The 26,521-nt window shown below is 52.6% G+C and overlaps 2 protein-coding genes across 18 annotated transcripts in view; both read left to right on the top strand.

Annotated features, from left to right (window-relative positions):
* Positions 1 to 7,140, top strand: part of WIZ (WIZ zinc finger) — a 57,611-nt gene extending 50,471 nt beyond the window's left edge. For 14 of the 15 annotated variants that reach the window (XM_074854857.1, XM_074854855.1, XM_074854849.1 and 11 more), the window contains 6 exons: positions 243 to 746; positions 2,805 to 3,341; positions 3,559 to 4,089; positions 4,546 to 4,989; positions 5,289 to 5,481; positions 5,681 to 7,140. In XM_074854857.1, coding sequence (XP_074710958.1) covers positions 243 to 746; positions 2,805 to 3,341; positions 3,559 to 4,089; positions 4,546 to 4,989; positions 5,289 to 5,481; positions 5,681 to 5,843 — 2,372 coding nt within the window. In that variant the 3' untranslated portion in view covers positions 5,844 to 7,140. The remainder of the gene's footprint in view (positions 1 to 242; positions 747 to 2,804; positions 3,342 to 3,558; positions 4,090 to 4,545; positions 4,990 to 5,288; positions 5,482 to 5,680) is intronic. The other variant, XM_074854854.1, reaches the window with a different exon arrangement.
* Positions 7,141 to 7,914: 774 nt separating this feature from the next.
* On the top strand, positions 7,915 to 21,422 carry AKAP8L (A-kinase anchoring protein 8 like). 3 transcript variants are annotated; one of them, XM_074854845.1, is made up of 13 exons: positions 7,915 to 8,056; positions 9,549 to 9,581; positions 10,637 to 10,877; positions 12,920 to 13,388; positions 13,830 to 13,953; positions 14,109 to 14,164; positions 14,717 to 14,753; positions 16,070 to 16,178; positions 16,528 to 16,669; positions 17,096 to 17,201; positions 18,236 to 18,366; positions 19,674 to 19,769; positions 20,231 to 21,422. In XM_074854845.1, exons 1-13 carry the CDS (start codon positions 7,930 to 7,932, stop codon positions 20,783 to 20,785), a joined length of 2,226 nt encoding a protein of 741 aa, XP_074710946.1. In that variant the 5' UTR covers positions 7,915 to 7,929; the 3' UTR covers positions 20,786 to 21,422. The 3 variants fall into 3 exon arrangements, with proteins under 3 accessions (XP_074710946.1, XP_074710948.1, XP_074710947.1); XM_074854847.1 differs by lacking the exon at positions 7,915 to 8,056 and adding an exon at positions 8,288 to 8,705; XM_074854846.1 differs by lacking the exon at positions 7,915 to 8,056 and adding an exon at positions 8,288 to 8,863.
* Positions 21,423 to 26,521: the final 5,099 nt, after the last annotated feature.

The following is a 26,521-nucleotide window of genomic DNA, read 5'->3' as shown; positions in this document are numbered from 1 at the left end:
GAAAATATCCTTGAGTGGGAAAACCGGCCTCCTTCCACCCCAGAGCGACGATCCTTGTCCTCCCACAGCTCTGCTCGCTCTTCCCCACTTTATTGCTGCCTGTGCAGGGGTGTGTGGAGCATCTTAACATTCAAAATTAGGTTTGGGGGTGGTAAAAATGAATTGGGGTGGAGAAATGACGTGGCCAGACGCTGCTCCTTGTGCCCTGATTTTCTTTTTTCTCTTTTTCTTTCTCTTTTTAGCCCAGAACCTTACGACGTGCGAAGTATGCGGCGCCTGCTTCGAAACCCGCAAAGGTTTATCCAGCCATGCCCGTTCTCACCTCCGGCAGCTCGGCGTAGCCGAATCGGAGAGCAGCGGGGCTCCCATCGATTTGCTTTACGAACTGATGAAGCAAAAAGGCAAACCCGACGGCAGCCCCATGTCTCCCACCCTCGGCAAAAAATCTGGTTCCCCCAAAGATGCCACCACCGGTTCCCCTCGACCCACGCTCCTGGCGCTCGGCAAGGCTGGCGAGCGCCCACCGGACGGTCCCGTTAATAAAGCCATCAAATCCCCTCCCGGCTTCTCCAAAAACCTCTCGCAACCGGGATCCCCAATCCTTAAGAAGGTGCCGCCTGCTCTTTCGGGGTCCCCGTCTCCGAAAAACCCCGAGGAGAAGAGCTCCAAGCTCTCGCTGAGCCCTCTGCAGAGCTCCCCGAAAGCGCAGTGGCCGCAGGCGGATGAGGAAGGACCCCTCAATTTAAGTGAGTTGCTTTTTATTTTGGTGTTTCAGCTTAAATGCTTGGCTTTTCCCAAGCCAGGCATCCTTTCGCTCGGTGGAAGAGCCTGCGTTGGGTAACGGCCGTGCTGCTCGGTTGCGACTATCAGAGGGGGATGGTCTTCCCTGACTGGGCAAACAGGGATTCCTGTCGGGATTTCAGAAAAACCGCTGACTTTCTGCCCTCTGAGCCCTTCACATCTCTCTCCCTGACTTTATTTGGCTCCTACGGGCCACGGTTTGCCCGGTGTGGAGCCGGCTCCCCGTTCCCAACGCAGCACGGTGGGTTTGGCCGGCGTCAGCCCGTTCCCCGCTGCCGTTTCCAGCGTCGGATGCGCTCGGAGAGGCGCCGCCGCAGCCCTGATCCCTCTTCATCCCCAAGCTCCGTCGGTGACTTATTCCGACACTTTGAGACCAAAATAATTTTCTGGCTCTCGCCGCCTTCCCCTGGAATGCCACGTCTTGCTAGGAACATCTTCATCAACAGCTCAAAGGGCTGTTTGGCTTCTCTGGCTTGTTAGTTCTTAGTCCTCGTTGCCGGGCTTGCCCAGCGAGTCCATCCCACCGCTGGCAGCACCAAGAGGCCTTTCGTCTTTCCCGGTGGGAATTGCGGCGCGTTGGGGGTCGTTTCCTGGGATAAAGCAGAGGACGGCGTCCTAATGTTTGCTGTATCCGCTCCTTCCCTTCTTACAGGAATAGCTTTAAGACTTGATATCCCTCCAAAAAAAATATTCCTAACCCTGCCAGGTTTTTTGGAGTCATATGGCTATAAAGTCACCTGTCCCGGCTACCGTCGTGCTTTTCCCGAGCTGAAAAGCTCCGGGATGGCGGAGCCGGAGTCTTGGATGCGCCCAGGGGTTTGCTGGAGCAGAGACTCTCCAGTTGCTGCTTCTCTGCTGGTGGCAAGACGCAGAGTTTGGCCCCGACTCATCCTTGCAACAACAGAAAAATGCTTTATGCCTCTCTCGTAGCCAGCGCCGTAATTCCTCTTCGTTAGGGCTGCCTGCTAACGAAGCCGGAGGGGTAGACAACCTCAGTCTGGCCGCTCAGCTGGGCGTGAGCGAAGTCCCCGGCACGCTGCGGCTGCAGCGGCCAACAGATCTGAAGCCACGGCACAAGGAATCGGCCCATCTTCTCCCTCGCGCCCCTCTGCCGGCCAAGAGAGCGAAGCAGCGGCCGTGCCGGCTGTTGGCTGGGGCCGGTGTCTGCGGGGAGCAGGGTTTCAGCTGCCACGATGCCTCCGCTCCCGCTCCGGAGGTCCCGTCCCAGCGTCGCTTCAGCGATGCCCAAAATCCCGACTTGGGTTTGAAATTGCCACCCCGGTGAGCGATTTTTCCACTGGCAGGGACGGCCGCACAGTGCCCGGGAGAGGCGGGATCTCGCCTCCACCCGAAATGATCCTGCTCGAGTCTCCGTCACTGCGCGGGTTCGAGCCCCTGAGGTGGTTTTGTGCCAGTTCCAGGCAGGGATCTGCCTCCATTTCCCCGTCGTGGTGCAGCGCCGGTGGTTCCTCCCCTCCGCAGCCGGAGTGTGGATGAGGACTGGTAAAGTGCCATTTCTCCTCTGGTACATCTTGTGGCTCAGATTGCGGCTTGGTTCTCTTCCTGCTTCATCTTCCTCCTCTTCATCAACACGCCGGGAATCGGCGCTTCCCAGAGGCAGGAGATGCCTCCTCTTGAGCGCCAAGCGTCCGGCACCGGGATTAGCCGGGACACGCTTGCTTTAGGCACGGGGTGTTTGTCGCAGTGCTGCCAGCCCCGCAGTGTCCGGGATCGTGTCTTCATCCAGAGCCCTTCCTCCTCCTCCTCCTCGCTTCCCGGGGACACGAGCGGGGACGGGACACGAGCGTCCGCGTTATCCCAGCGCTCCAGACCACGGCTCTCTGCTCCCCGCAGCCCCCGGCCATCGCTTTTTTCTTGGGCTACCCCGACGCGTTTGAGTTTGCTTCCGATTTTGGGCGGGGATCGGCGTGGGCTGCGTCCGTCTGTCCTGCCCCTTCGTTGAGCAACACCCGTCTTTCTTCTCTCTCTTTTTCTCTCCGCAGCCTCGGGGTCGGAGCCGGTGCGAGACATCCGCTGCGAGTTTTGCGGCGAATATTTCGAAAACCGTAAAGGTTTGTCGAGCCACGCTCGATCCCACCTCCGACAAATGGGGGTGACCGAGTGGTACGTCAACGGTTCGCCCATCGACACGCTCCGGGAGATCCTCAAACGGAGAACCCAACCGCGGAGCAGCGCCTCGAATCCCACCGGTCCCGGGCAAAAAGCGATGGCCAAGACCCTCTTGGGCAGCATGGGAGCCTTGGAGCCACGCGGTCCCGGAGAGATTCACATCCCCACCCTCACCAAGAAGGTCCAGCAACCCGTCAGCCCCATGGGGCAATCTCCTACCTCGTCCCCACCTCCCACCGCCCGGAAGATGTTTCCAGGCCTTTCTCCTCCCTCCTTGCAGAAGAAACTCAAACAAGATCAACTGAGGGTGGAAATCAAGCGGGAGATGATGTCGGGAGGACTCCACGGAGAACCTCACCCCTCCGACCGAGCCTGGTCCCCGCGGGAGGAGATGTCTCCCTTGAACCTCTGTAAGTCCGCGGCCGTCACCTTCCTCGGGGACGGGGATGTGGGGGTCCCTCTCGTTTTGGGGGGGTCCGGGGCCAGACAAGAGAATCTGCTTGCGGATCCGTATCGTCTGCCATGGGCCATGGTGTCAGGGGACGCCTCGTTGTGGCCGGGGAGGAGCTGGAGCGTGAGTTGAGGGGGGTTTTAATCACAGTCCTGACCCCCCATCTGTCTCCGCAGCCTCCCGAGCCGACCCCGTGCGAGACATCCGCTGCGAGTTTTGTGGCGAATATTTCGAAAACCGCAAAGGTTTGTCAAGCCACGCTCGATCTCACCTCCGACAAATGGGGGTGACCGAGTGGTCGGTCAACGGTTCGCCCATTGACACGTTACGGGAGATCCTCAAGAAGAAATCCAAACCCTGCGTTATCAAGAAGGAACCCCACACCTCCAGCATCGAACCCCCAAAATCTATCGGGGAGGAAGGGACGGACCCCAAGGGCGCTGGAAAAATCCTTCAGGGCATGGCCCTGCCTCCCCTGGGCGGGCGGACGGGGAAACCCAACCCCGGCAGTTCCACCTGGAACCGGGAGATCTCGTTGTCGCCTCTCAGCAGCAAACCCCAGGGTGGTTTCCTGACGCCGTTATCCACCAAACGACCGTTACAGGACGATCGCTTGGGTCCTCACGCCGAAGTCAAGCACAAGGCGTACATCCAAACCGAGCTGCCCTTCAAAACCAAGTCCGTGCACGACAAACCGGCGCACACGTGTAAGTCAGGGAGAGGGGAGGGGTGGGGGGGGGAAAACGCCCCGTGTAGACCCCCCCGGGGGATGTTTGTCACGCGGTGGGGTGCCCACGGGGAACCCCCAAACCCTGGGCTGGGAAGGGCTTTCGCCTCCTGGGGAGCAGGGAGAAGGGGAGCGGAGATTTGGGGTGGTCGTTTGTTTCCCCTGATCCAAAAATTAGTCTTGGCTCTGCTGGAGCCTTTCCCACGCCGCGGCGGGGCCGGGGGATGCGTCTGGAGCGGGAAAACACAGGGAATGTCAGTCCCACCGAGGATCTGCCCCGGCGTGGGGCTGGGAAGCAGCCGGCGTTGGGGTGAAATCGGCTCCGTGGCGCGTCCCTGCCTTTGCCCGCTCCCCCCTTGGTGCGTTTTTTGTTGGGGTTTTTTGGTTTTTTTGGGTTTTTTTGGTTTTTTTCACCTCCCACCCCCCCGCTCCCCAGCCAGCGAAGCTTGCTGCGAGCTGTGCGGCCTCTACTTCGAAAACCGCAAAGCCTTGGCCAGCCACGCGCGGGCGCATCTGCGGCAATTCGGCGTCACCGAATGGTGCGTGAACGGTTCGCCCATCGAGACCCTCAGCGAATGGATCCGACACCGACCCCAAAAAGCCGGCGCTTACCGGAGCTACATCCAAGGCGGACGACCCTTCACTAAGAAATTCCGAAACTCTTCCCACGCCCGGGATCACGACGGCGGCGGCGCTCGACGGATGCCGCTCAGCCTTCAAGCTGGAGGCGTGACCTTTCTGAGCAAAGGATTGACGGGAGATTTGGCTCACGGTGATGCCGGGAAAATTCTGGATGGGGGAAGCAGCGGTGAGCGGCCCATGATCACCTCCCCCCTCTCGTTGGTGAAGGTGGAGGAACATCAACGCTCGAACATCAACAGTGAGTTGGGAAGAAGCCGGCCGGGAGAGGGCAGAGGGGGTCTCCAACACCGGCAGAGCACCGGGAAAAACCCTGCCCTGTCCCCTCTGCCCCTTCCCGGCAGCGCCGGGGGGGTTTCTTTAGCCAAGACCCACCCCCCTTTCCTCCTCCTCCTCCTCCTCTTCCTCCCAGTTCCCCGTGATGGGGCTGCTCCCTGCGGCGGGGAGCTGAGAGCAGAGAGGCCGTGCTGCGCCACCCCAATTTAAACATCCTCCCCCCCCCACCCCCACCCCCCCACCCCCCTATTTCTCCTCTCGCAGAGTTTGAGCGGAGGCAAGCGAGACCCCTGGACGCCCCCCTCCACCGGGAAGAGGAAGGAGCCGAATTCCAGCAGAAAATGGAGGAGACGCGGCAGCCGCCGCCGCGGATGAGGCCGGTGCCGTCCCTGGTCCCTCGCCCGCCACAAACCTCCTTGGTGAAATTCGTGGGGAACATCTACACCCTCAAATGCAGGTAGGGCGCTGCGGGAAAAGTGAGGAATTCCACCCCGTAATCCCTAGGGATCCTCTTTCCTACCTGGAAGTGGTGGTTTTTCCCTGCCTTGCGGCGTGGCTCCCTCTTTTTGGGGGGTTGTGTCCTGAAAAAGAAAAAAAAAAAAAAAACCAAACAAAAAACCCAACTGATTCCCAAGCTGAGGCCGTGTCGTCCGTAGGTTCTGCGAGGTGGAATTCCAAGGTCCCCTCTCCATCCAGGAGGAATGGGTACGGCATCTCCAACGGCACATCCTGGAAATGAATTTCTCCAAAGCGGATCCTTTACGGGGCGAAGCTCCCCCCACCCCCGCCGAACCCCCCCCCCTCACCGAGGCTCAGTAACGGGCACCCGGATCCCGGCTCTCACCGGGACGGAGCCGGCACGGGGAAGCCACCGCCGATGGCACCGGAACATCCTCACCCCCCCCCCTTCCCGCATCCACAATTCCTGATATTTTTTTTTTTTTTGGAGGGGGTGGGGGGGTGGGGAGAGAGAGGGGGGTCGATTGCTGCCTTTGTCCCTCTGGAGCTTCCCCCCCGACTTCTTTTGGGGGGACACAACCCCGGTCAAGCACTACATGGATCAAGACAACCCTCGGCGATCCCACGGGAGACACGCGGCAACCGGGATCCGGCACCGGAGCGGGGAGGGAACGACTCGAGGCCGGTACCGGCGCAGGGACGGGGAGGGGCGGGGGGGGCAGGAGGCAGCGGAATTTTTCCGCCCTCGTTGCTTCCTAAAATCCGTTGGTTTTTTTTTTTTTTTTTTTTTTTTTTTAAAACCCAAAGAACAAACGGTGTCGCCTTTGCTGGCGGCGATTCGGGATGGAATTTTGGGGGAATTTCGGGGAGCAGCCGCCTTCCCGGAAAACGCTGTGGATTTTGTATATGACCCTTAGAGTTAATGTATATTCGATTTTTTTTTTTTTTTTTTTTCCATAGGCGACGATGAAATTTAGTCTCGCGTAGATGTCGGAATCCCTCGGTTCCGGGGTTGCATGTTGCCCAAAATCCCCTTTTCCCACACCAAAAAAAAAAAAAAGCCAACCCTGCCGCTGCTTCCCTCCCGCTTTTTCCACTGCGGCAAAAAAAAAAAAAAAAAAAAAAAAAAAAAAGAAAAAAAAGACAAAAAACCCCACCAGATTCACACCCCTCCTGGCGCCGTCTCCCCTTTAATTTCACCGGAGAGGGGCCGCGGGGGAGACCCACCGGAGAAAATAAAACTCTGGTGGGAGCCGGAAAATCCCCAGGGACTTCCCGGCGTTCCCACCCGGAATCCGCGGCGGCGCTGGGAGGGTTCGGCTCAGCCCCCCCCCCTCCCCTCCCACCCCCCCCCCCCCCCCAGTTTCACCGTTGCTTTATTATTTCTTTATTTTTCCCGTTTTTTCCTCGTCTAGCTCCATAGACCTTCTGACTTTTTTAAACTCTAGATTTGTGTAGAAATAAGGAATATTCATTTTTATTTGGAAATCCCAAAACTTCCGAATTTCGGAAGGAATTTTAATGGATAAATATTTTTTCTTTTTTTTTTTCTTTTTTTTTTTTTTTTTTTTTTTTATTTCCAATTTTTTGGGGCATATTCTGGTGATTCTTGTACCCGGGAATATGGGACGATGGATTAAATTCTTCTGGAAATGAAGCCGGGGGGAGAGCGAAGTCTCTGGATACCCGGAAAGTGGGGATGGGGGTGGGTGGGGGTCCCCAGGGTGGGTGGGGATGGAGTTTTGGGGGGAATTGGGGTGGTTTTAGGGCTCCCCTGGGTGGGTTGAAGGGGAGGGGGGTCGGGCTGTGGCGGTGACCTGGGGACAGCGGGGTCAGGAGGTGACCTTGACCCCAGGGGTGAGGTGACACCCGGGTCGGGCTGAGGCCACGCCCAGGCCCCCCCAACGGCCACACCCACGGCAGACACGAGGGGGGGGTGTCCCTGTGAGTCCGTGTGTCCGTCCGTGCCCGCCCCCCCCCCCCCGTGCCCACAGCCCCCGGGGGGCGCAGACACGCGTGTGCACGGGCGCACACCGCCGCCCCCCGCCCCCCCCAAGGCCGGGAGCCCCCACGGAGGCAGCCAATGGGAGCGGGCGCCGCGGCGAGGAGGGGCGGGGCGGGGGCGGGGCTACCGGCCCGAGGCGGGTCTGCCGCGCTATTGGCGCCACCGGGGTCAGCCCGCCCCCTAGCAGGCCAATGAGAGGAGAGAACGGTAGCGGTCACGCCTCCTCGCGAGGTGACAGCGGCGCCGGCCAATCAGCGCTCGGGTTTGCGGGTTCCATTGAGCGAGGAGCCCGCCGCGCCGCGATGGACATCTGCGTCCTCCAACCGCCACGGGGGCCGCCCAAGGGAAGGGTGAGCGACATGCGCCGGCCGCCAATGGGAGCCGCGGATCGCGCGGGGAGGCTGGACCAATGGCGGCAAGGCATGAGGGAGCGGCCGACCAATGAGAGCGGGGAAGGCGGAGCGGCGCGGCCAATGGGGCGGGGAGGCGGGGCCCGCGCGCCGCCGTTACCGTCTCGCGCAGGAGGAGGCGGCGGCGGGCGGCGGCGCCGCCATCATGAGCTACTCAGGTGAGGGGCGGCGGCGCAAGATGGCGGCGGGGGCGGCCCCGCGGGGGAGCCGGGACGCGGCCGGGGCTTTTCAGCGGCTCCCGCCGGGCCGCGGGGGTTGTCGTGAGGCGGCGGCGGTGGGGCGGGGGGGGAGGCCGGAGCCTCTAGGCGCTGCGGCCGGGCCGGCCCCTGAGGGGTGACGGGCGCTACCGCCGCCCGGCCTCGCCCCGTCCCCGTGTCAGCGGGGCCTGAGGGCCGGGAGGTGGCTCTGCCTCCGGCCCGGCGCCTCGGAACCACCCTGTGTCCTCGGCCCCTCCGGGTCCCACCCCCCGGGACCCCGGCCCGGTGCTCCTCGGGCACCCTCAGGCCGCGGGCAGGGGGGCGCTTCCAGCCCTGGTGCGGGTGGTGAGGGAAAAGGCAGCGAGCCACACTCTATAAGAAAATTGATTTAATTTTTAATCAAGCTTAATTAGGTTTCCTCTGATTTCTGCCTGGCGGTGGCAGCTAAAGAGGAATTTCTCATCCTCACTCAGGTTACAGCTGTAACTCTTCCTTGCCTAATTTAGTGGCAATTTTGCCTTTTCCCCCTTTTAATCTTGATGTTTTTATTCCTTTGCTGGCTCCCGGAGTGGCATCTCGGCTCACCTGTGGAGCGTGGTGGGTGTAGGAGGTGATTTGCCACAATATTCAGTGTCAACTGTTTCGGCTGGAAGTGGTTGAGGCTGTAATGGTGATGCTGGGTGAGGAAAGAAAAAGAAAATTAATAAATTAGCCGCCTTCTGTGAAAAGTTTTTAGTTAAGAGGGAAACCACAACAAGAACCTGCAAGGTAACATCGCTTTCCCATAGCGTGTGTGGAGATTGATACGAAGGGAAGCCGTGCGCATACGTACGCTGGTTAACGAGGCTGTAATTGCTTTGAAAATTAACGTTGGGGTAACGATTTCTTGAGTGGGGAGTGTGGGATGTGGATGTCCCGGCTGGGGCTCCTCTGGACGGCGTCTTTCCACCCCGGTATCTCCATCTTCCAGCCGGTTTCCTGCAAGGGCAAAGTGCAGCGATGCCGTTGAGATATGTTTTGCCTCAAAGGGCGTCTGAATGTCAGTCCCAGGAGGCTGCAGGTTGGCGGACGATGGGATTAAAACTTCCCCGATGTGTCCCGGTCCCCTCTTTTTAGGTGTTAATCAGAGCGGGGTTTATTCCGTGCGAGGCCCCGCTCGCTTTCCCGAACGCTTCACCTCTGCTCACAAAATAGTCATGGAAATAGTTACTGGGAACTCAGCTCAAAATTAAAACTTGTTTTTTTGTGTAAAACGAGCAAAAGCTGTTGCTCTTGCGGGGCCGTCGCGTTGCTGGGGCGACGTTAAGGTCTGACTTCTTTGATATTTGGTGCAAGACTTGTGGATTATTGGGGGCGTCGCTCCGTTTTGACGCTGGGTAACGAGAATCTCTTTGACCGTGAGCACCACGATAACGATGAAATCGTCTCTAATTGCTTTTTGCTCTTTTTCTAGGTTATGGAGACTGGAACTCTGGGACGAACAGAGGCAAGTATGGTAGAATCTAGAGTAATTTTCTGGCAGGTTGGTTTATTACCATCCACTTCAGATCCATTTACTGAGACTGAGGGAGTTGTGCTGAGGTCGGTGATGAACAACAGCGGCACAGACCCCGTGCAGCCTCTTACTGCTCCACCTGTGCGACAGTTTTTTTTTATTTTAAAAATTCACGTTGAAGCCAACGGGAAACTTTGTTGCTGAAACTGGTTGCACAGGAAAACTGTTCTAGGCAGAATGTTTGTTCTTTGGGGTTGTTTTCCCCCCAAAAATACCCTTTCTGCTACTTGGAAAACTCACGTGAAGTCAGGTGATGAGGTAAATCAAGGCTTGAGGAGGCAGCAGAAATACAAATTCCGTCTCTGCGTGTGCCAGCAGCCAAATAAAAGGGCTGGGGGAGGAAAAGCACAAATTTTAAGCCTCAGCGGGTTTTTAATTGGCTTTATGTGTTATTCCTATGGTGGTTTTTTTTCCTGTTTGTAACAGTTTTGGCTTCTTTAATGAGAGGAGAAGCCGTTCTGTTGCTTTCTGATACAAAACACGTGGGAAACACTAGGCTGAAGGTGGTTTTGCTTTCTGGGCTTGGCTGTCCTGTCTTTGAAGAGGACGGGTACACGCTATAGTGTCCTCCCTTCGCATTTCGGGGGTTCCGAAGCAGCTTACATGGTGAAGGTATGTCCTAGCTGCGTTCATCTGGCTTCGTATCCAGCAAAAAACGCTTAGAATGGTTCTTTGGTATCTCTGGGTTTACCCAAAACGGGTTTTTATGGAGCTCTGCCTTGGTTATTCCTCTCCAGTGCAGGTTGGACGGAGGAAGCTCTAGGCTGCGGGTGTTTTATGGGACTTACACGAGGAAATTGTTCCCTTAAACCTTTGTGAGCTCAACAGTTCAGAGTTTATAGGTGACTTAAATAGAAATTTTGAGCTTTTTTTTATTAATTTTAACTCCCTGTGGCGATTGCTTGGGACGTCTTAATTCGAGATAAAATATTAGCGAAGGCAGATAACTGGAAATAAACCCAGCTCTTTTCTTTTTCTCGTTCCAGGTTACGAGGGATACAGTTATGGCTACGGCTATGGCCAGGATAACTCGGGCAATTATGGCTACGGGATGGCCACCTCGAACTCCTGGGAAATGGCCAATTCGGACGTTGACATGAACCCCGACGGTTCGGGCGGCGGCAACGCCGACGCCGTCATCGCGAAAATGAACCAGCGCTTGGACATGGTGTCGCACATGGATACGGACACGATGCAAGGAGGACACTATGGGTCTGGCGGAGACAGGTGAGCGCAGGGCACGAGGCGAGGAGACGTGGTTAACGATCTGCTGCTCGTTAAGAGTCGTGGCTGCTCGGTTCGGTCCTCGCTGGTCTCCTTCTTGCCTTTTCCAGCGTCGTGACTCAAGCGAGCGTCCAGAGCTGGCTCAGCCATCCTCCTCTCACCTGCTGTAACTGTAAAATAGGCTTTTACACCAAGTTTTCATCTGTGTCTTGCAAAAAAAAAAAATAAAAATTCCAAATTTGGGGCTTTTAGTGCAGCATTTTCAGCAGTGGCTAAAATTTAGGGTTCTTCAGTAAAATAATTGTTATAAGGAATCCTTTTTATTCCTCGTTCCCACGAGCTTATGTACTTGTAGAGCAGTGTTAAGGAAAACGAGGCACTAGTTCTTGCTTAATCTGAGTTTAAATTACTAATTTTGATTAATAGATTGACTTCTGCTGCTGTGTCACAGGAGATGCTCAGCTCTATGATGTAGTCAGCTCCTTGGTGATCTTTATTAATGTTTAAGTACTAATAAACAGGATTCTTTCCCCAAATATTTCTTATTAACGTGCAGTGTGAGTTTGGAGCTAGGACTTGGCATTTCTCCAGGGTGGCTACTTATTCCATCTTTTTAATGCTTTAAAGAAGTAAAAGTATGTTGGACAAAGTAAAATTCAGGAGTAAATATTCATAAATGTGAATTTTCTACTCTGCTCCTACGCTTCCAAACCAGTAACTCTCCTCTGAAATAAGCCCGTACTGCTGTATCAAATGGATTTGTTTCGGTTGCTCCCTTGGTTTAACCGCGCTGGAGGGGGTTTGCCGAATTGTTCCCCCGATTCTTGTCCCTTCAAACGTCGTTTTGGGCTTCTCCGCTTTGATCTCGTGCGCCAGCAGTCGGCTGCTCGCGGACACGCTCCTGCCTGCGGCGCGTTTCCACCCATGTGGTGCCGCCGCACCGGTTGGGAATGGGACAAGCTTTATTAAAAAGCTAAAAATTTCCTGCTCTGTGCAGGAAATAACAAGAAACGGGCTAAGAGGAAGATAAATCACTCGGAGAACGTTGGCTCCGGGCTATAGCGGAGCAGAAAAGCAGCCGCTCGCCCTCCAGCTGCTCCGGCTTACGCGTAACCGGACACTGGCAGCTCCTCCATCGGTGCCTGACCTGATTTTGTAGCCCCACTATCTCTCCTTGTATCAGCGGGGTGACTTTCTTCTGACCTTGGGGCCACGATAACATCCTTTCCCCCTTGCTGCTGCTTCTCTCCAGGCTCTCGAGGCCTCACTGTAAAGCGCAGCGGCGAGGGGGTCGCGCTTTGACGAGGCTCGTTAGTTCGGCGTCACGAGTTTTTTCTTGCGCTCCGGGTTTCCTCCTCGCCTGCCTTGTCGGTCAGAGCGCTGCCAACGAGCACGCAAAGCCTTAAATTCCAACACGAAGCGTTTTAGTATCGCGGAATATAAAGTTAAAAATCCTCCGCTGCCTCATTTCCAGGGGGGAAAAAATGGATTTAAAACAGGTGAGGCATATGTTGGCTTTCCAGTTGGGGAAAACAGTTTGTTAGTGGATGGGGAATGAGGAAGGACGGGGCTGGAATAGGTCTTTGCTTGTGCCACGGTGTCCCTTGAGTAGCTGAGGAGTAAATCTGGCTGTTCCTGGAAGTATTTCTGGGTAAGGTGGAACTTGCTGTGAGGACGAGGAGCTCTTGGTTCATTTCAGCTGCTCCTGAAGCTCATTTTGAAGCAGATATTTGGGAGCGGGGACAAACTGATCACCCCCAGCCTCAGCAGGTGAAAGAACCTTTACTCAATGTAGTTATTTTTTTTATTCTTTTAAAATATTTTGGTAATTCTGGAAGAAATTCCAGGGGCTCCGTGGGCTTTCCCTTGCCTAAAGGTCTCTGGTTCCTCCACCACTGGAACTGAAACCTCGAAGCTTCGTCTCCAGCTCTTTCTGGTCCATGTCCTGTCCCGCTCGCTCCCGATTGAAAATAAACCAAAAAATCCGTTTCGATGGGTTTTATTTCCTTAACCTCAGCGGCGTCTCGCTGACGCGTCTCTTGCAGGTACGACTCGTACGAATCCTACGACTCGAGGTCCTCGATGAACGACCGCGACATGTACCGATCCGGCTACGATTACAACGAATCCGAACACGACAACGACAACGCCTACGAGGGGCACTACGACAATTTCTACGGCAACCGCCGGGATCAATATCAGAACAGAGCCCGGGATAACTTTGGTCAACGGGGTCAAAACTGGGGTAGAGACGGACGCAATAACAGACCCATGGCGTCTTCCTATCCCGGGCGCATGGGCGGACAGTGGAACGAGCCTCCGCAATCGATGGGCTCGCGAGGTCTCGGTCCCCACGGTTCCTCCAGGCTTCCTTCCCTCTTCTCCCACAACATTATCCCAGAACTCAGCATGTTCCAGGGAATGCGAGGTTTCTCGGGAAATATGCGTTACGGAGGAGGAATGATGAAACAACGAATGAGGAGAAACTGGAAAATGTGGGACTCGGATTTTAAAGTAAGTAGTTGTGCTGTAACCTCCCACCCGCTCGGCTCGGATAGAGATTTATTTCCCGACAGACCCACACGTCCTGCAGCACAGGGCTCCAAAACACACTCTGGAAAGCGATAATTTTTAATTTGGCAAGTTATTGGCTTTCTAGCGTATTTTTTTTTCTAAGCAGATCGAGGCGGCTGTGCTCCGTTGCAGAGTGTTGATACGTGGGGTGTTTTAATGCTAAAAACGTTGTTTTCTGAAGGTGGCAGGATAGTGCAGCCCTTCACAGCTCAATCCCCTGTATTATGGGATAGAGGTGTGGTGGATTATGTCCTTCCTGATCAACTCTGCCTCCGAAACTTAATGCAGGAAGCTTAAATTGCTAAAAACGAGCAAAATAAGACATTGCTGTTTGCAGAGGACAGCTGCTGGTATTGCAGGGATTAACCTTTCCTCTCCCAGCCCCAGAAAAAGAAAATCAAAAAAGATCCCACCACGAAGAAGCGGAAGCAAACAAACAGCTCCGATGAACCCGACAGCAAGGCGGCGAAGACGGACGGCTCCGATAACTCCGACTCCGACAACGGTAAGAGCGGAGCGGCTCCGTGGCGCGCTCGGCAGCCATGGAAAACCCTCCACGTCTTTATTTTCGGCAGAGCCGTCGTGCTTTGCCTCATGTTTTAACGTGGTGGCAAAATTGGTGTTCAGCTGGGTTACTTTATGCTGCGTTGGCTCTTTCAGAGGAGGGAACGGAAGGAGAATCGGGAGAAAAAGAGGAGAAAGAGGGCTCCAGAGGTGTAAGTAATTCTTGAAAATTACTTTATCGTGATTAAAAGCTGTAGGTCTGGTTGGAGGTGCTGGAGCTGGTGAGGGCAGATCCCTGGATTCCCGTGTTATTCCCAGCTGAGTCCGATGGCAGAGGGTTGGGGGAGTGGGTGGATGTAAAATGCTCTATCGAGGGAAGCACGGACGTTACGGGGGCTTCCCACTGGCTGCAACGGCACTGCAAGACGCTTGACGGTGTCAAAACGCAGCAAAACACCCTTGTGCAAAGAGCTTTTAAGGAAGGAAAACCCTAAAATCAATTCCCGGCGATGTGGAGAATCCCAAAGCGTGGGATTGTGTTGCCTGGCTCTAGCTGGGGGCTGAAGGCGCTGGAGGTGTCTCTGATCCAAGACCTTTAGGCCTTGCGGAGGCGTTTCCCTGCGCGCAGGGAGCGTGGAGCGGCCGGATCGCTCCTCCCCGCGGTGTTTCGGGTGCCCGGGGAGGGTTTGAGAGGCCGCAGGCTGGTGAAGGCATCAAGCCGGCTTCTGTAGATGGTTTTAACTTCCCGACGTTGCTTTTTTCAGGAAGGGGAAGATGAAGAAGGAAAAGATTCAGAGAAAGGTGAGTTTGGTGCATGCGATGGCTCATTTGCGCTCCAAAGCTCCGCGGGGATTGTAACCCCCCTCCAGCGGAGGGCTCCGACGTGGCCAGAAGAGATATTTCCAATTAAATCCGATGAGTTTATTCAGGCTCCTTCGGTTCTTGGAGTCCGTTTGCCTCGTGGCTTCGCTGTCCCTTCTGGTTCGTTGCGTCTTGGTGACCTGAGCTAAACCTCTGCGCCTTCTCGACGAAGGGGCCATTTGGCTTTTGCGCGTGTCCCCGCAGTCCCCCGGGGACGCCGGGCTGGCGCTGCCGTCGCTGTCGGAGGTGGGATCCTCCGAGCGAGAGCGCCGGAGAGAAACGGGGTGGGGGGGCCCTTCCCAGGGCACCGATTCGCTTGTTCTTCAGGATGAGACCTGTCAGATCTCCGCTGCCGGGGGGACAGGGGACTAGCTCAGCTGTAATGTCTGCACGTAGTCAGATGAATCCCATCCTTTGTGTCTGCTCAGGGATAAGGAAATGCTGTAAAAGTCCTGCTAGGGAGGAGCTGGATCCCTTGGTCAAGGTAGGTTGGTGAAGCTGTTAGCCTGGGGCTTAGGGAACCAGATTTAATTTCCCACTGCGCCTTAAACTTGACTTTGGGTAAGTTCTTTGGGATGGAGCATCCCGGTTTGGAGAGATGGGGCCGGTTGGAGAAGCGCCGTGATACCCCGGGGGAGCTTAGAGAAGCAGGAGGGCTGGAAAGAAACCTCTTGGCAAGATGTGGGGGGTCTTTGCTGCCCGGCCCGTGGTGTAAATTTGATCCTTGGACGTGCCCATGTGTGTGGGCGGACACAAAAGCGGCTTTTCTGTCCCCAAAACAAGTGGTGTAAATTCATCCCCTTTACCCAAGCTTTAGCACTTTGCCAGTTGTTTGCTTTGAGTGAATCGTGTTCGCTTCGAACAAATTGGAGCGTGTGGTGCTTAAAAAAATAAAATAAAATCAAACTTGTAACTAATTAATACTTAAAACCTCATAAACCCAGTAAGAAACAGTAATTAAAGAGCTGGGAAACCACATTAGAGTCTTTCTGCCGTGGTTCTCCCCTCTGCCCCCCACCCACCAAGCTTGGCCCAGCGCAGCTTTTTGTGGAAAAAGCAAATCTGGGGCGGACGGCACCGTCGTAGAAAGCAGAAATTTACCCGTAGTTGGCCGGTGGGAGCAGCTTCTTGACTCTACGGTGTCTCAGTTGTGCGGGTTGGTTGGGCTGACGACTAAACTTGTTTAGGGAAATTCTCTTTAATCAGGTGGTGTCCTCAAGTAGTGCCCTGAAATCCAACCTGCTTTAAACACTTAGGTGCTTTAACAATTCAAGAAGAGATCAGTCAAATCAAACGCAAATTGCAGGCGGGCAAGAAAACTCAAGAGAGGCAAAAGAAGAGGCATCGGGATCGCATGGTGGAAAGGTAACGTCTCCTGTTTTATTTTATTTTTTTAGTGATGTTGCTTCCTTTTCTGGGACCGTAGAACTCACAGCCGGGGTCTGTCTTCTTGTTCCCAGTTGTCCCAGTGTTTTGTCTGTTCCTTGTAGAAGCTGCTTTGCTCTCCTGCCAGTCTTCTCGCCGTCCGTGCTTAAAAAATAAATAAAAATGGGGAAAAACTCTGGGAAACATCCCATAAATGCTCAAAGGGTTGGAGACTTCCAGAAGTTTATCTGCCACCCTTCAGTAGAGCGCGGGAGCAGATCCAGTGCAGAAGAGCTGGACTGGATTGGTTTGAATATCGTTTCTCTTTGCCTCCTGACTCTCCCGACAGGATCCAGTTTGTTTGTTCGTTATGCAAATATCGGACCTTCTACGATGACGAGATGAACAGTCACCTCGAGAGTAAATTCCATAAGGAACACTTCAAGTTTGTGGGAACCAAGTTGCCTCAACAAACAGCTGATTTTCTCCAGGTGAGCCTCCAGTGCTGTTTCTGTCCCTTGGATTTAAGAGTTTGGGGTTGTATTATTATTATTATTATTAATTATTATTAATTTTGGAGGTTCTGTAAAGCTGAACTGCCTCTCTAAGTAACTGCCTTGGAAACTGCTAGAGAAGGTGGATTAAAGTTGGGCGAAAGCATCAGAGCTCTGCCTCGACTACCCATTTCTTTTAAACAGGTCATGTAACCTCTGGTCTTACTGGTTGCACTGGTAGGAAATAAGATAGTTGCCTACTGTGGATTTTGGTGGCCGGAGTGGGTGACTGATGTGCTGAAAGGCAGCGCTACCCGCAGGACGATGCGTGGTGGGATTTGTAGGACTCTTAGGATGGGCTGGAGAGATGCACCTAAAAGTAGGGGGAGGGAAAAAGTTAATATGAAATATTTTCTTGTACAGGAATATGTTGCTAATAAAACTAGGAAAACTGAAGAGCGTCGTAAAGCAATTGAAGACATTAACGCAGTTATTCAGCAGATTTATAGGGACCAGGATCTTACACAAGGTAAGATTCACTACCTGTGTGCGTGGAAGAGTTCCTCTGTCGCCTGTATCTGCTGCCTCGTCAACTCTATAAATAGTAAAACAGTAAAAAACAGTAAAAAAAGGGGAGGAGGGGAAACTGCTGGTGTTGCTGAAGAGCAAAACCTACTGTCTGCTCAAGTGCACCGTCAGCCACTTGAGGTCATTACCCAGCTTTGTGGCCGTTCTCTGAACGATGAGCTGGCTGAAGAGATTTTTCTTTGTATTTTTTTTTTTTTTTTTTTGCAAACCCGCAGTGCTGATGCAGCTGCAGCTGCGTCGCTCATCGGCGTGTGGCCGGGCTTGTATCTGGGCCACCAATAGTCCACTAACCTGGCCGGATCTAACACGCTCCACTCGGCTCCTCTCCTGCTCCCCAGGAGGCTGTTTCGATGCTGGTGGAAGGGTTAAAAATGAGTTTGTGGGGGTTAAAAGTGAGTTTATAATGCAGGCTGAAATAAAATGAATTTATAATGAGTTTATAATAAAGTTTTTTATGAACGCATAAAAGTGAGTTTCTAGTGCAGACTGGAATAAAATCTCGAACCCAGCACAGATCTGGGAAGCTGTTCTGATGCCCGTGGAAGGGTTAAAAGTGAGTTTGTGGTGGTTAAATTCAGTTTAATGCAGGCTGGAGTAAAACCTTGAACACAACATAAACCTGGGAGGCTCTTTTGATGCTGGTGGAGGCGTTAGAAATGAGTTTATGGTGGTTAAAAATGAGTTTATGATGTAGGCTGGAGAAAAATCTAAACCAGCACAAATCTGGGAGGCTGTTCTGACGCTGGTGGAAGGGTTAAAAGTGAGTGTTTGGTGGTTAAAAGTGAATTTAACGCAGGGTGGAGTAAAATCTACAACAGCACAAATCTGGGAGGCTGTTCTGATGCTGGTGGAAGGGTTAAAAGTGAGTTTGTGGTGGTTAAAAGTGAATTTAACGCAGGCTGGAGTAGAATCCCGAAGCCAGCACAAATCCCCGGCTTATTTTCCCGTTGACGCTGTTCTCATCTTCCTTTTCAGATGTTGGCATGGAGCATTTTATTAAGAAGGTGGAGGCCGCTCACTGTGCTGCCTGCGACCTCTTCATCCCGATGCAGTACGGCATCATCCAGAAACACTTGAAGTCGCTCGACCACAACCACAACCGCAGGGTGAGGGGGCGGCCGGGCGCCGCGGGGCGCTCGCAGCGTCGGCCGCGCGCACGGGAGCACGAGTTGGGGTGGTTTTCGTTCAGGGGCTTCCAGAAACCAGGGAGAGCTTGTCTTCGTCCTCTTCAGTGCTTCTGTCCGCAGTCTGAAGCTAATCTTGGTGTTCTTGTGTCCCGCGAAACTTCTCTCCACATTTTGCACTTAATTTTGATGTTCTTGTCCCCCAAAACCTCCTCTCCACTGAATCTGCACTTAATTTTGATGTTCTTGTCTCCCCCGAAACCTTTTCTCCACAGAATCTGCAGCTAATTTCAATGTTCTTGTGTCCCTCAAAACCTTCTCTCCACTGTCTGCACTTAATTTTGATGTTCTTGTGTTCCCAGAAAATTCTGTCCACAGTCTGCAGCTAATTTTGATCTTCTTGTGTGTCCCCAAAACCTTCTCTCCACAGTTTGCACTTATGTTCTTGTGTCCCCCAAAACCTTCTTTCCACAGAGTCTGCAGCTAATTTCAATGTTCTTGTGTCCCCCAAAACCTTCTCTCCACAGAATCTGCACTTAATTATGATGTTCTTGTGTCCCCCAAACCCTCCCTCCACTTCTGCACTTAATTTTGATCTTCTTGAGTCCCCCAAAACCTTCTCTCCACAGAACCTGCAGCGAATTTTGATCTCTTGTGTCCCCAGAAGCTTTCCCTTGGCAAAAGCTGGCAAGCAGGGTGTCAGCGGGACTGAGGCCCCTTCAGCAAACCCTCCCGCCGATCTGAAAATGAGATTTCGTGTCTCTTGCCCCGTTTCTTGCAAAATTAAACAGCTTTCTGATTTTTCCCCCCTTCCACGTACGTGTAGGCTGATGTTGTTAAAGCTTTACTACACCCCCGAGCGGTGATCCGAGGTGAGGGCTGTCAGACGACAGCTCTTTCTAGGTATAAAATACATCTACCAGCAGGTGACTGTAAACGTCGACGCGCTCCCGTCCGCAGCACTCGCCGTTCCGCCGTCCTCTGCCCCCCGCGCCGCGGCGGAGGCAAAACGCCCCGACTTGCAGCTTCAGTCCCCAGAGACTGAAAGAGGAAACGATCCTGCTGGTGGAAGTGGGTGAAACAACCCCCACGACTCTTGGCTGCCTGATACTCCCCTTTCCGAGGGGAACGTGCAGGAAACAGCAGATTTCTTAAATATTGTTGTGTCGTCACCTACCCAAATACAGAAGTGCGCCCTGTAGCCTGTTCGCCGCTGAGCTGTGACTAATTACTGGCCTTGTAATTTAATTCAGGACAAAATCTAAGTGGTTTTTTTGTCCTCCATACAGGCTATGATGGAGCAGTCCAAGAAATCATCGCTAGTAGTTGCGAGGAGTATTCTCAACAACAAACTAATCAGTAAGAAACTGGAGCGGTACCTGAAGGTGGGTGTTTGTGGAGCAGAGTCAAGCCAGTAGCAACACTTCCATGCTGTAGGAATTTCGTGGTAGCTGCTGAGGGTGCTTATTAGTCAAACCGTGAGGTGATTTGGGGAGTTTTGTGGTAATTTATCAGATTCCTGGCTGCTGGTCGTCAAGTCTCTATGGCACAGATGACTTTATCTGCCCCCATGTGTGACCCCGAGCCCTGAGCGAGCAGGATGAGCGAGGTGTCCGGCTTAAATTTTGGCCGGAGACGTGACCGTTGCGCTGCTGCTGCTAATGGTAGTCTTGATTTGAATTCTCACAGCAGCATCTGCTTTCAGGAGCTGCTCACTCGACTGCTTTGGGTGTAACTGTGGCTCTGAACTTCTTGGGAGGGTTTTGCTGGCGTGTAGCTGGTGTGAATTCCTCGAAGCAGCCAGAGAGAAACATGCAGTAGATGAATGTTTGTCTTCTCGTTGTAGGGTGAGAATCCATTCACGGATGACCCAGAGGAAAAAGAGGAGCATGAGGAAGGAGAAGGGGGAGCCAGTGGAAATGTAGAGGAAGGAACAGCAGAAGGAGCAGATGAAAACAAGGATGAGGAGGAAAATCCGGAAGAAGAAAACCCAGAGGAGGAAAATCCGGAAGAAGAAAACCCAGAGGAGGAAAATCCGGAAGAAGAAAACCCAGAGGAGGAAAATCCGGAAGAAGAAAACCCAGAGGAGGAAAATCCGGAAGAAGAAAACCCAGAGGAGGAAAATCTAGATGATCAAAACAAGGATCCCGAAGAGAACCCAGGAGCAGAAGGAGCTGAAAATGAGGGGGAGCGAGAAGAAACGGTGACAGAGACAGAAACGGAGGCACAAGCACAACCAGAGGTGGAGCCGACCGCGGAAAACGCGGAGGAGCCGACGTCCCCCCCTGCAGAGGAACCGCTCCCCGAGGAGCAACAGCCGGTCGAAGGGGTGGAAGTAGAGGAGGAGGAGGAGGAAGGTGAGGAAGCTGCTGCAGCACAGGAGGATGAGGATGCAGAGTAAACTCTAGATGGGGAAGCTGATGTGTAAAAGACCTGACGTATTTTGTTGTTTGTTTTTTGGTTTTGTTTTTTTTTTTTTTTTAAAAAAACCCCGTAACTGTATCTGTGAATTTCATAGGACATGTTTGAGTTCTCATTCTACTAAACTCACTTAGGCAGTGAAAGCCTTTACCTGTAAAGTGATTTTTTTGGAAAATAGAGGAAATTTTTTTTTTTTTGACCAAAATTCATTTTAGTAGCTAGGTTTTGTGCGGTCTCTGTTTTTTAGATGGCTTTGTACTAGGAGAATTTCCTTTTGAGCATGTGTGCAAACCAGTGCTACTTCACAATCTGGCAAACGAAACCTCTTCTCTTCCCCTTGAATTGAAACTTTTCTATATTTAACAAAGATGTGGTTTGTCCCCTTAGCCTGTCTGCCTGGAAACAGCAGAAACTCGGTTTCGGGGTTTTAATTTCCGCAGCGTACGCCGTTAAGGTTCTGCATAACTTCCATGTGACTGTAATAATCCCCCTGATGTTTTCTTCTTCCTTTTAACGCGGAGCGAAACTAAGTGGTGTCAACATTGTGTTGTTTGTAAAACGCTTTCATTTTAAAGGTGAATGTTTTGGTGGGTGGAGATAAAAGGACTATCCTGAGATTCCCTGTGACTCTGCCTTAATTTCTGGTGCCCCCGTAAAGCTTGTGAGAGGTTGGAAGCTTAGAACCGGGTCTACAAACCCCATGTCGCCGCGTTCTAGTTGGTTATTTGAGTTCAGCTCAGCTTCCCTCTTCGTTCAGCACCGCAGATGGAGCCAACTTAACGCTTGGTTGAAGCTGTCGTCGGTTAATCATCACCTGGAGTACGGCCTCTCCTCCCCAAAATGAGGAGAAATAAGGAAATTAGTTTCCATGACACCGCAGAGGTTATTCCTGCCACGGAGGGAGGCGGCTGGGAGCTTTCCTGCCGTGCGGGTTGGTGGCTAAGGACGTGCTTCACTTTGAATCGCCGGTGCCACACCAAATCCAACCTTAGAAACCTCCGACTTGGTGGAAATCGTTTGTACGGGGGAAGTTTCCCCCCCCCCAGCGACACACGGAAAGGGAGATTGGAGAATTAAGGTGAAGACAAAGTGCTGAGACCGCTCCCGACCTCAAAGTCTTTTCTCCAGCGCCAGTCCCCAGGGGCAGCGACTGCCGGATGCTTCATCTGGGAGCTGACAGGACCGAGGGATGGAGGAGACGAGCTCCATGCCAGGGAGATTTATTACCCCTAAAGAACTGTTTAACCCCAGCGGTGAACCCTCCTCCTGCAGATGAGTCCTGCAAGATTCTTTTTCCAAACATAATTAGTAGCCTGAGTCGCTAAATTACCTCATCAGGGCTGTAACAAAGGTGGCTTGTTCCCTTTTACATGGGTAGAGGTTGACCCTGCGAGCTGGCGGGTGTTGGAGTTGGCTGCCCCTCGCTTCCCCCTTTTGCGTGGGTTTAACCAGTTTTGGGGTGTTTTAGCGTATTAAGCCCGATCCCCAGATGGCGCTTTGATGCGCGGTTGAGCGGCGTAATTAGTGCTGAGCGCCGTTAGCGGGGCGCAGAAATGAACCGGGGGCGGGGGTGGGGGCTTGGAGGATGCTGGTGGCACTTTAGGGTGGGGGGGGATGATTTTGAAGGCTGTAAAAGAGAAGAAACGGGGGGTCAGGGTTAGAAATCGGCCTCGGAAGTGTCATCTTCGTGCTTTTTTGCTTTGAAGGCAGCCGGGCACGCTCCAGCCGCCATCATCTGTTCACATTTAGCCTGTGCCAAGGAAAGCCTCGATTCTGTCGCCTCCTCTTACAGCTGCTGGTTTTTCCTCCTCGCTCAGCAGAGCTTTGTGGGGATTTCCAGATTTCCTCCTAATTTTCCTCTCCAGAAACCCACCGATCTAGATTCAATTAGCTGAGCCCATCCCGATGGAAACAACTGGGCTTGGCTTTGTTGCAGCGTTAAGAGCTGCGCTCTGCTCGAGTTTTACTGCGTTCAGGAGCGATGTTTTAATCGGGGTGGATCTTCAGAAAGCATTAGGGAAATATCTTTAAGGTTTACTTAAGCAAATTGAGATTCTTTAATTGGGGTAGGCTGCCTGTAACCTTAAATATCCTGAAAGGGGTGAGATCTCTGTGAGTGGGCTGTTCTTTTTAAAAATGGACAAAACCCACCTTTTTTTTGTAATATAGTGAGTTATACTTTCCTTCTACCTTCCCCTTTCTGCTTTATTTCCTTCCTTTCCCCTTTATTCTGTCATTATTCTCTAACAAACCATTATACTGGCTTGAAAAATGAATTTTGAGGAGCAGGATGGTTGAGGGGTGCAGGTCGTGTGTTAAATACGCTGTTTCCCAGCTGGTTTTTTGAGGAGAAAACTCCTCACCTCCTCGTCAGGGGCATCAGCGGCTCCTCCCATAACATTTTGCTCGTTCCAGAAGCGTCGGCATCGATCAGAACTTCCAGCAGGGAAGGGCGAGTGGAGTTTGGGCTGCTGGCTGCGCTGGTTATCTTCTACCTGTTGTTTATTAACAAGGGGAGGGGAAATCAGCTGTCAGCATGAAAGAACAATTTGCAATTAATTCCCTTCTTGTGTAATTAGGGCACAGCCTGAGCGCGGTTCCCTCGGTGCTCCTGAAGTTCAGGTTGGAAGGACCATCTTGCCTCGTAGCAGAACCCAGCGTCCCCTCGCAGAGGTGAATTTTACCCCTTGAACAACCACCTTTCAGGTCAATTTAAGGAGCAAATCGTGCGTTTCGGACGCTCCCCCGCGCCGTTGTGCCGAGCTTTTTACCTCCTGGGGAGGGATTAATCGTACACCAGCCCTGCCCTTGGACTCTGAGCTTTGTGTTCCTTTTCAAACAAGGTCTGGCCGAGGAGCCAGTCCCGAGAGGCAGCTGGTGCGTACGAGGAGGTGCTGAGCCCCATCGCCGAGGTCGGGGCTCATCCAGCTCCTCAGGAGCATTTGGGGCTCGATGCTGCCCCATAACTGGGTCTTTACACACTAAATATCGCTGAGGGTTTGCATTTTGAGTCCAAATCCTTGAATTAAGTGCAGATATAGCTACGCTGCGTAGGGAATGCTTAGTGCTTGTCTGTGTAGCGTTGAGGTTTTCATGGCTCTGTGCTCCTCGAGAGTGCAGGCAGGAAGCTCCAAACATCTGACAACAATTAATTAGTCGTGTTAACTAAACCTCCCCCTCGGACTGCTTGAAGCCGAGCAGGATGGATCTCGCTCTGCCCAGGATCCGCAGGAACATCCAAGCACCTTGTCCCCAGAGATGCTGCAGCCTCGGAGCACGTCGGCGGAGGAGAGGAAGCAGAAACCAGCCGCAAAGAGCTCGGAGAAGTCGGCGGGTGCTAAAATCCTTCCACACCAACTTCCTCGTAAATGCTTTCCCTGAACGAACTCTCTTTTAAGGAAAAAAAACAAGAGATGGTGTCGAGTCCCCTGTGGCCGCTCCAGCAAGGGCCGGGCTTTAGGCTCTAGGTGCTGTACATCCAGGTGTTGCTGGATTTACACCCATCACGAGGGGTTTTGGATGCTGCCGCTTTTCCCCCAAGGAAAGGCTCAGTCATTGCTTCACCTCGCTTCCCTCCACGCTCCGCACATCTTCGAGCCTTATCCTGTGTTGCTTTGTTGGAGAACAGGCCGTAATTCAAATTTTTGCTGCTCAGCCTAAATAAGGGTGTTTTATTTTCCCCCAGACCACCCTTACCTCTGCTACAGCTACTGCAATGCCCTCGGCAGTGGCCCTGGCTGGGGGGCGGTAGCAGATCTAATTTGTATTTTCTGATTGTTCAGCCCAGATCTCAGTTTCTGTTAACACTCTTGGGTATTTTATTATCTTAGTTAATTATAGTAATTACAATCACGTGCACCATGCTCTAAACCCTGCCTGACCATCCTCTGCCCAGGGCTTTTTCCTTCCTGTAGAGGAGTATTTTCATAGCACCTAAACCAGAAGGATTTGGGGAGGAGTTTGCAGGAAGAATCCAGGGGAAAGAAAACGGGGGGAGGTTTTGAGGCGAATGTTGGGGTGTTTTGGAGCAGACAGCCCTGGCTCCTGGCTGGATTTCCTGCGGGATGTGTCCAGCCTCGTAGCTCTGCTTCCTTCTGAGGTCTCCGAGGCCGTGGGGAGCATCTCCCAGCGAGTCGTTTCGAGGTGCTCAAGCTTGCTGGGGTGTCTTATCAGTCATCAGCAATTCAGGACGACTTGTAGAACTTGTTTCTGTGGCGTTACATATAGAAACGTACCGATAACGCAGCAGGGCGGCGCCCATTTAACTCCTTACTCTGATTGTGAAGTTGCCGCCAGCTTCATGTTCATTTATTTTAATTCTTTTAGCTGAGAAACACATGAACAAGTCTTTAAAGGGTATTAAATTGAGGAATTCTTTCAAGAATAGATCATCCAGAGCATCATTTCATAGTCTGAATGTTTCCAGGCTAGAAATCCATATGTAATCTATAATATTTCCTGAAGGTATGGAAATAATTGTAGTAGGATTCTGTGAGTCTCCAACCAACGTGCTGAAATGGCTCTTTGTTATTAACAGAACTTAAATCCTCCCGCTTTCCTCCTAGAATCAGAAAATCAATTTTTCTCAGCTCTAAGACCTGGCTGCTGTGATGATTTTCAGATTTAGTGGGTAAAGATTTTCTTTAGGTGCCACCAATCCATCTCCCACATCCTCCAGAAGCAGCTCGGGTGCCTGTTCAGTCCTTCTGTCTAAAATCGTTGGGGTTCTCTTTGTCGGTCTCTATTCCCTGAGATTTTTTCCTATTTCTATTAAAAAAATGCCATTCTGGCATCTGAGAGGGCTGGAATAAACCCCTCTCTGCTCTTGGAGCTTTTATTTCCCTCCTCAAACTTATCTCACAGTGCTTCTGCTCCTGCTCTCTCTCCTCCATCGTGTTTTCTACGTGTCGCAGCTGCAACCTGGGAACGTTAAACAGCACAAATGAGGAGGTTGTTCCTTGCACAACTCAAAACTGTGGAATTTCTTGGGTTTAAGTGAATTAAATTTTTTTAAAAAAATCAGAAATTGAGGAGGAACACACGTGGCCAAGCCACAAACTGGGGATATTTTGGGGGATCAATGTTATGCCCTCACCCTGTTTTTACCCTCCTGATGGTCTCACTCTACCGCCGCTCCCCTCCTTCACCACCAGCTGGTCCAGTTTTCCTGGTTCTCCCACAGGAATAGGAAATTTTTCTCCTTGTTCCACATCTTTTTTCTTTCAAGCTCTGTTGCTCAAACCTTGCTAGATTTGAAGAATTGCTCTCTTCCTTGCAATAAGGAGGTTCGATTTTGTGGCTGAGATGCCACAATTAATCCTTTACATAATTGATGGCACTTTCTTTAACAATTTGAAATAAAAGCGTGTCCTTTGGACGTTTGTGCTTCGGTTCAGGTAATAAAGGAATGAAATGGGTCTGGAAAATGATGTGGCTTGTGAAACACGGGGCTTGGGGAAGACCAGGGATGCTTTGGGGGTACAGCCTGTCTCTCCTCACCCGTTTCCCACTGCTGCCGGTTGCTTTTAAGACGCTTTAATCTGGTTTTGGGCAAAACGTGAGGAAAAAGCTGCCGTCCTGCTGGGCTGAAGCCTTTGTCCGCTCCTTAGGCCGCGCTTTGATGGTAGCGGAGATCTGGCTTTAGAGGTTCTTCTGCGTGAGGTGACGGGTTTTGAGGGGGGGGGGGTGATGCCCCTCGGAGCAGGGCGCTGTGGGC

Source organism: Strix uralensis, chromosome 38 (genome assembly GCF_047716275.1).
Source record: "Strix uralensis isolate ZFMK-TIS-50842 chromosome 38, bStrUra1, whole genome shotgun sequence".
Classification (NCBI taxonomy): Eukaryota; Metazoa; Chordata; class Aves; order Strigiformes; family Strigidae; genus Strix; species Strix uralensis.
The sequence above is the reverse complement of the archived record's forward strand: the minus strand, read 5'-3'. Positions and strand labels throughout refer to the sequence as shown.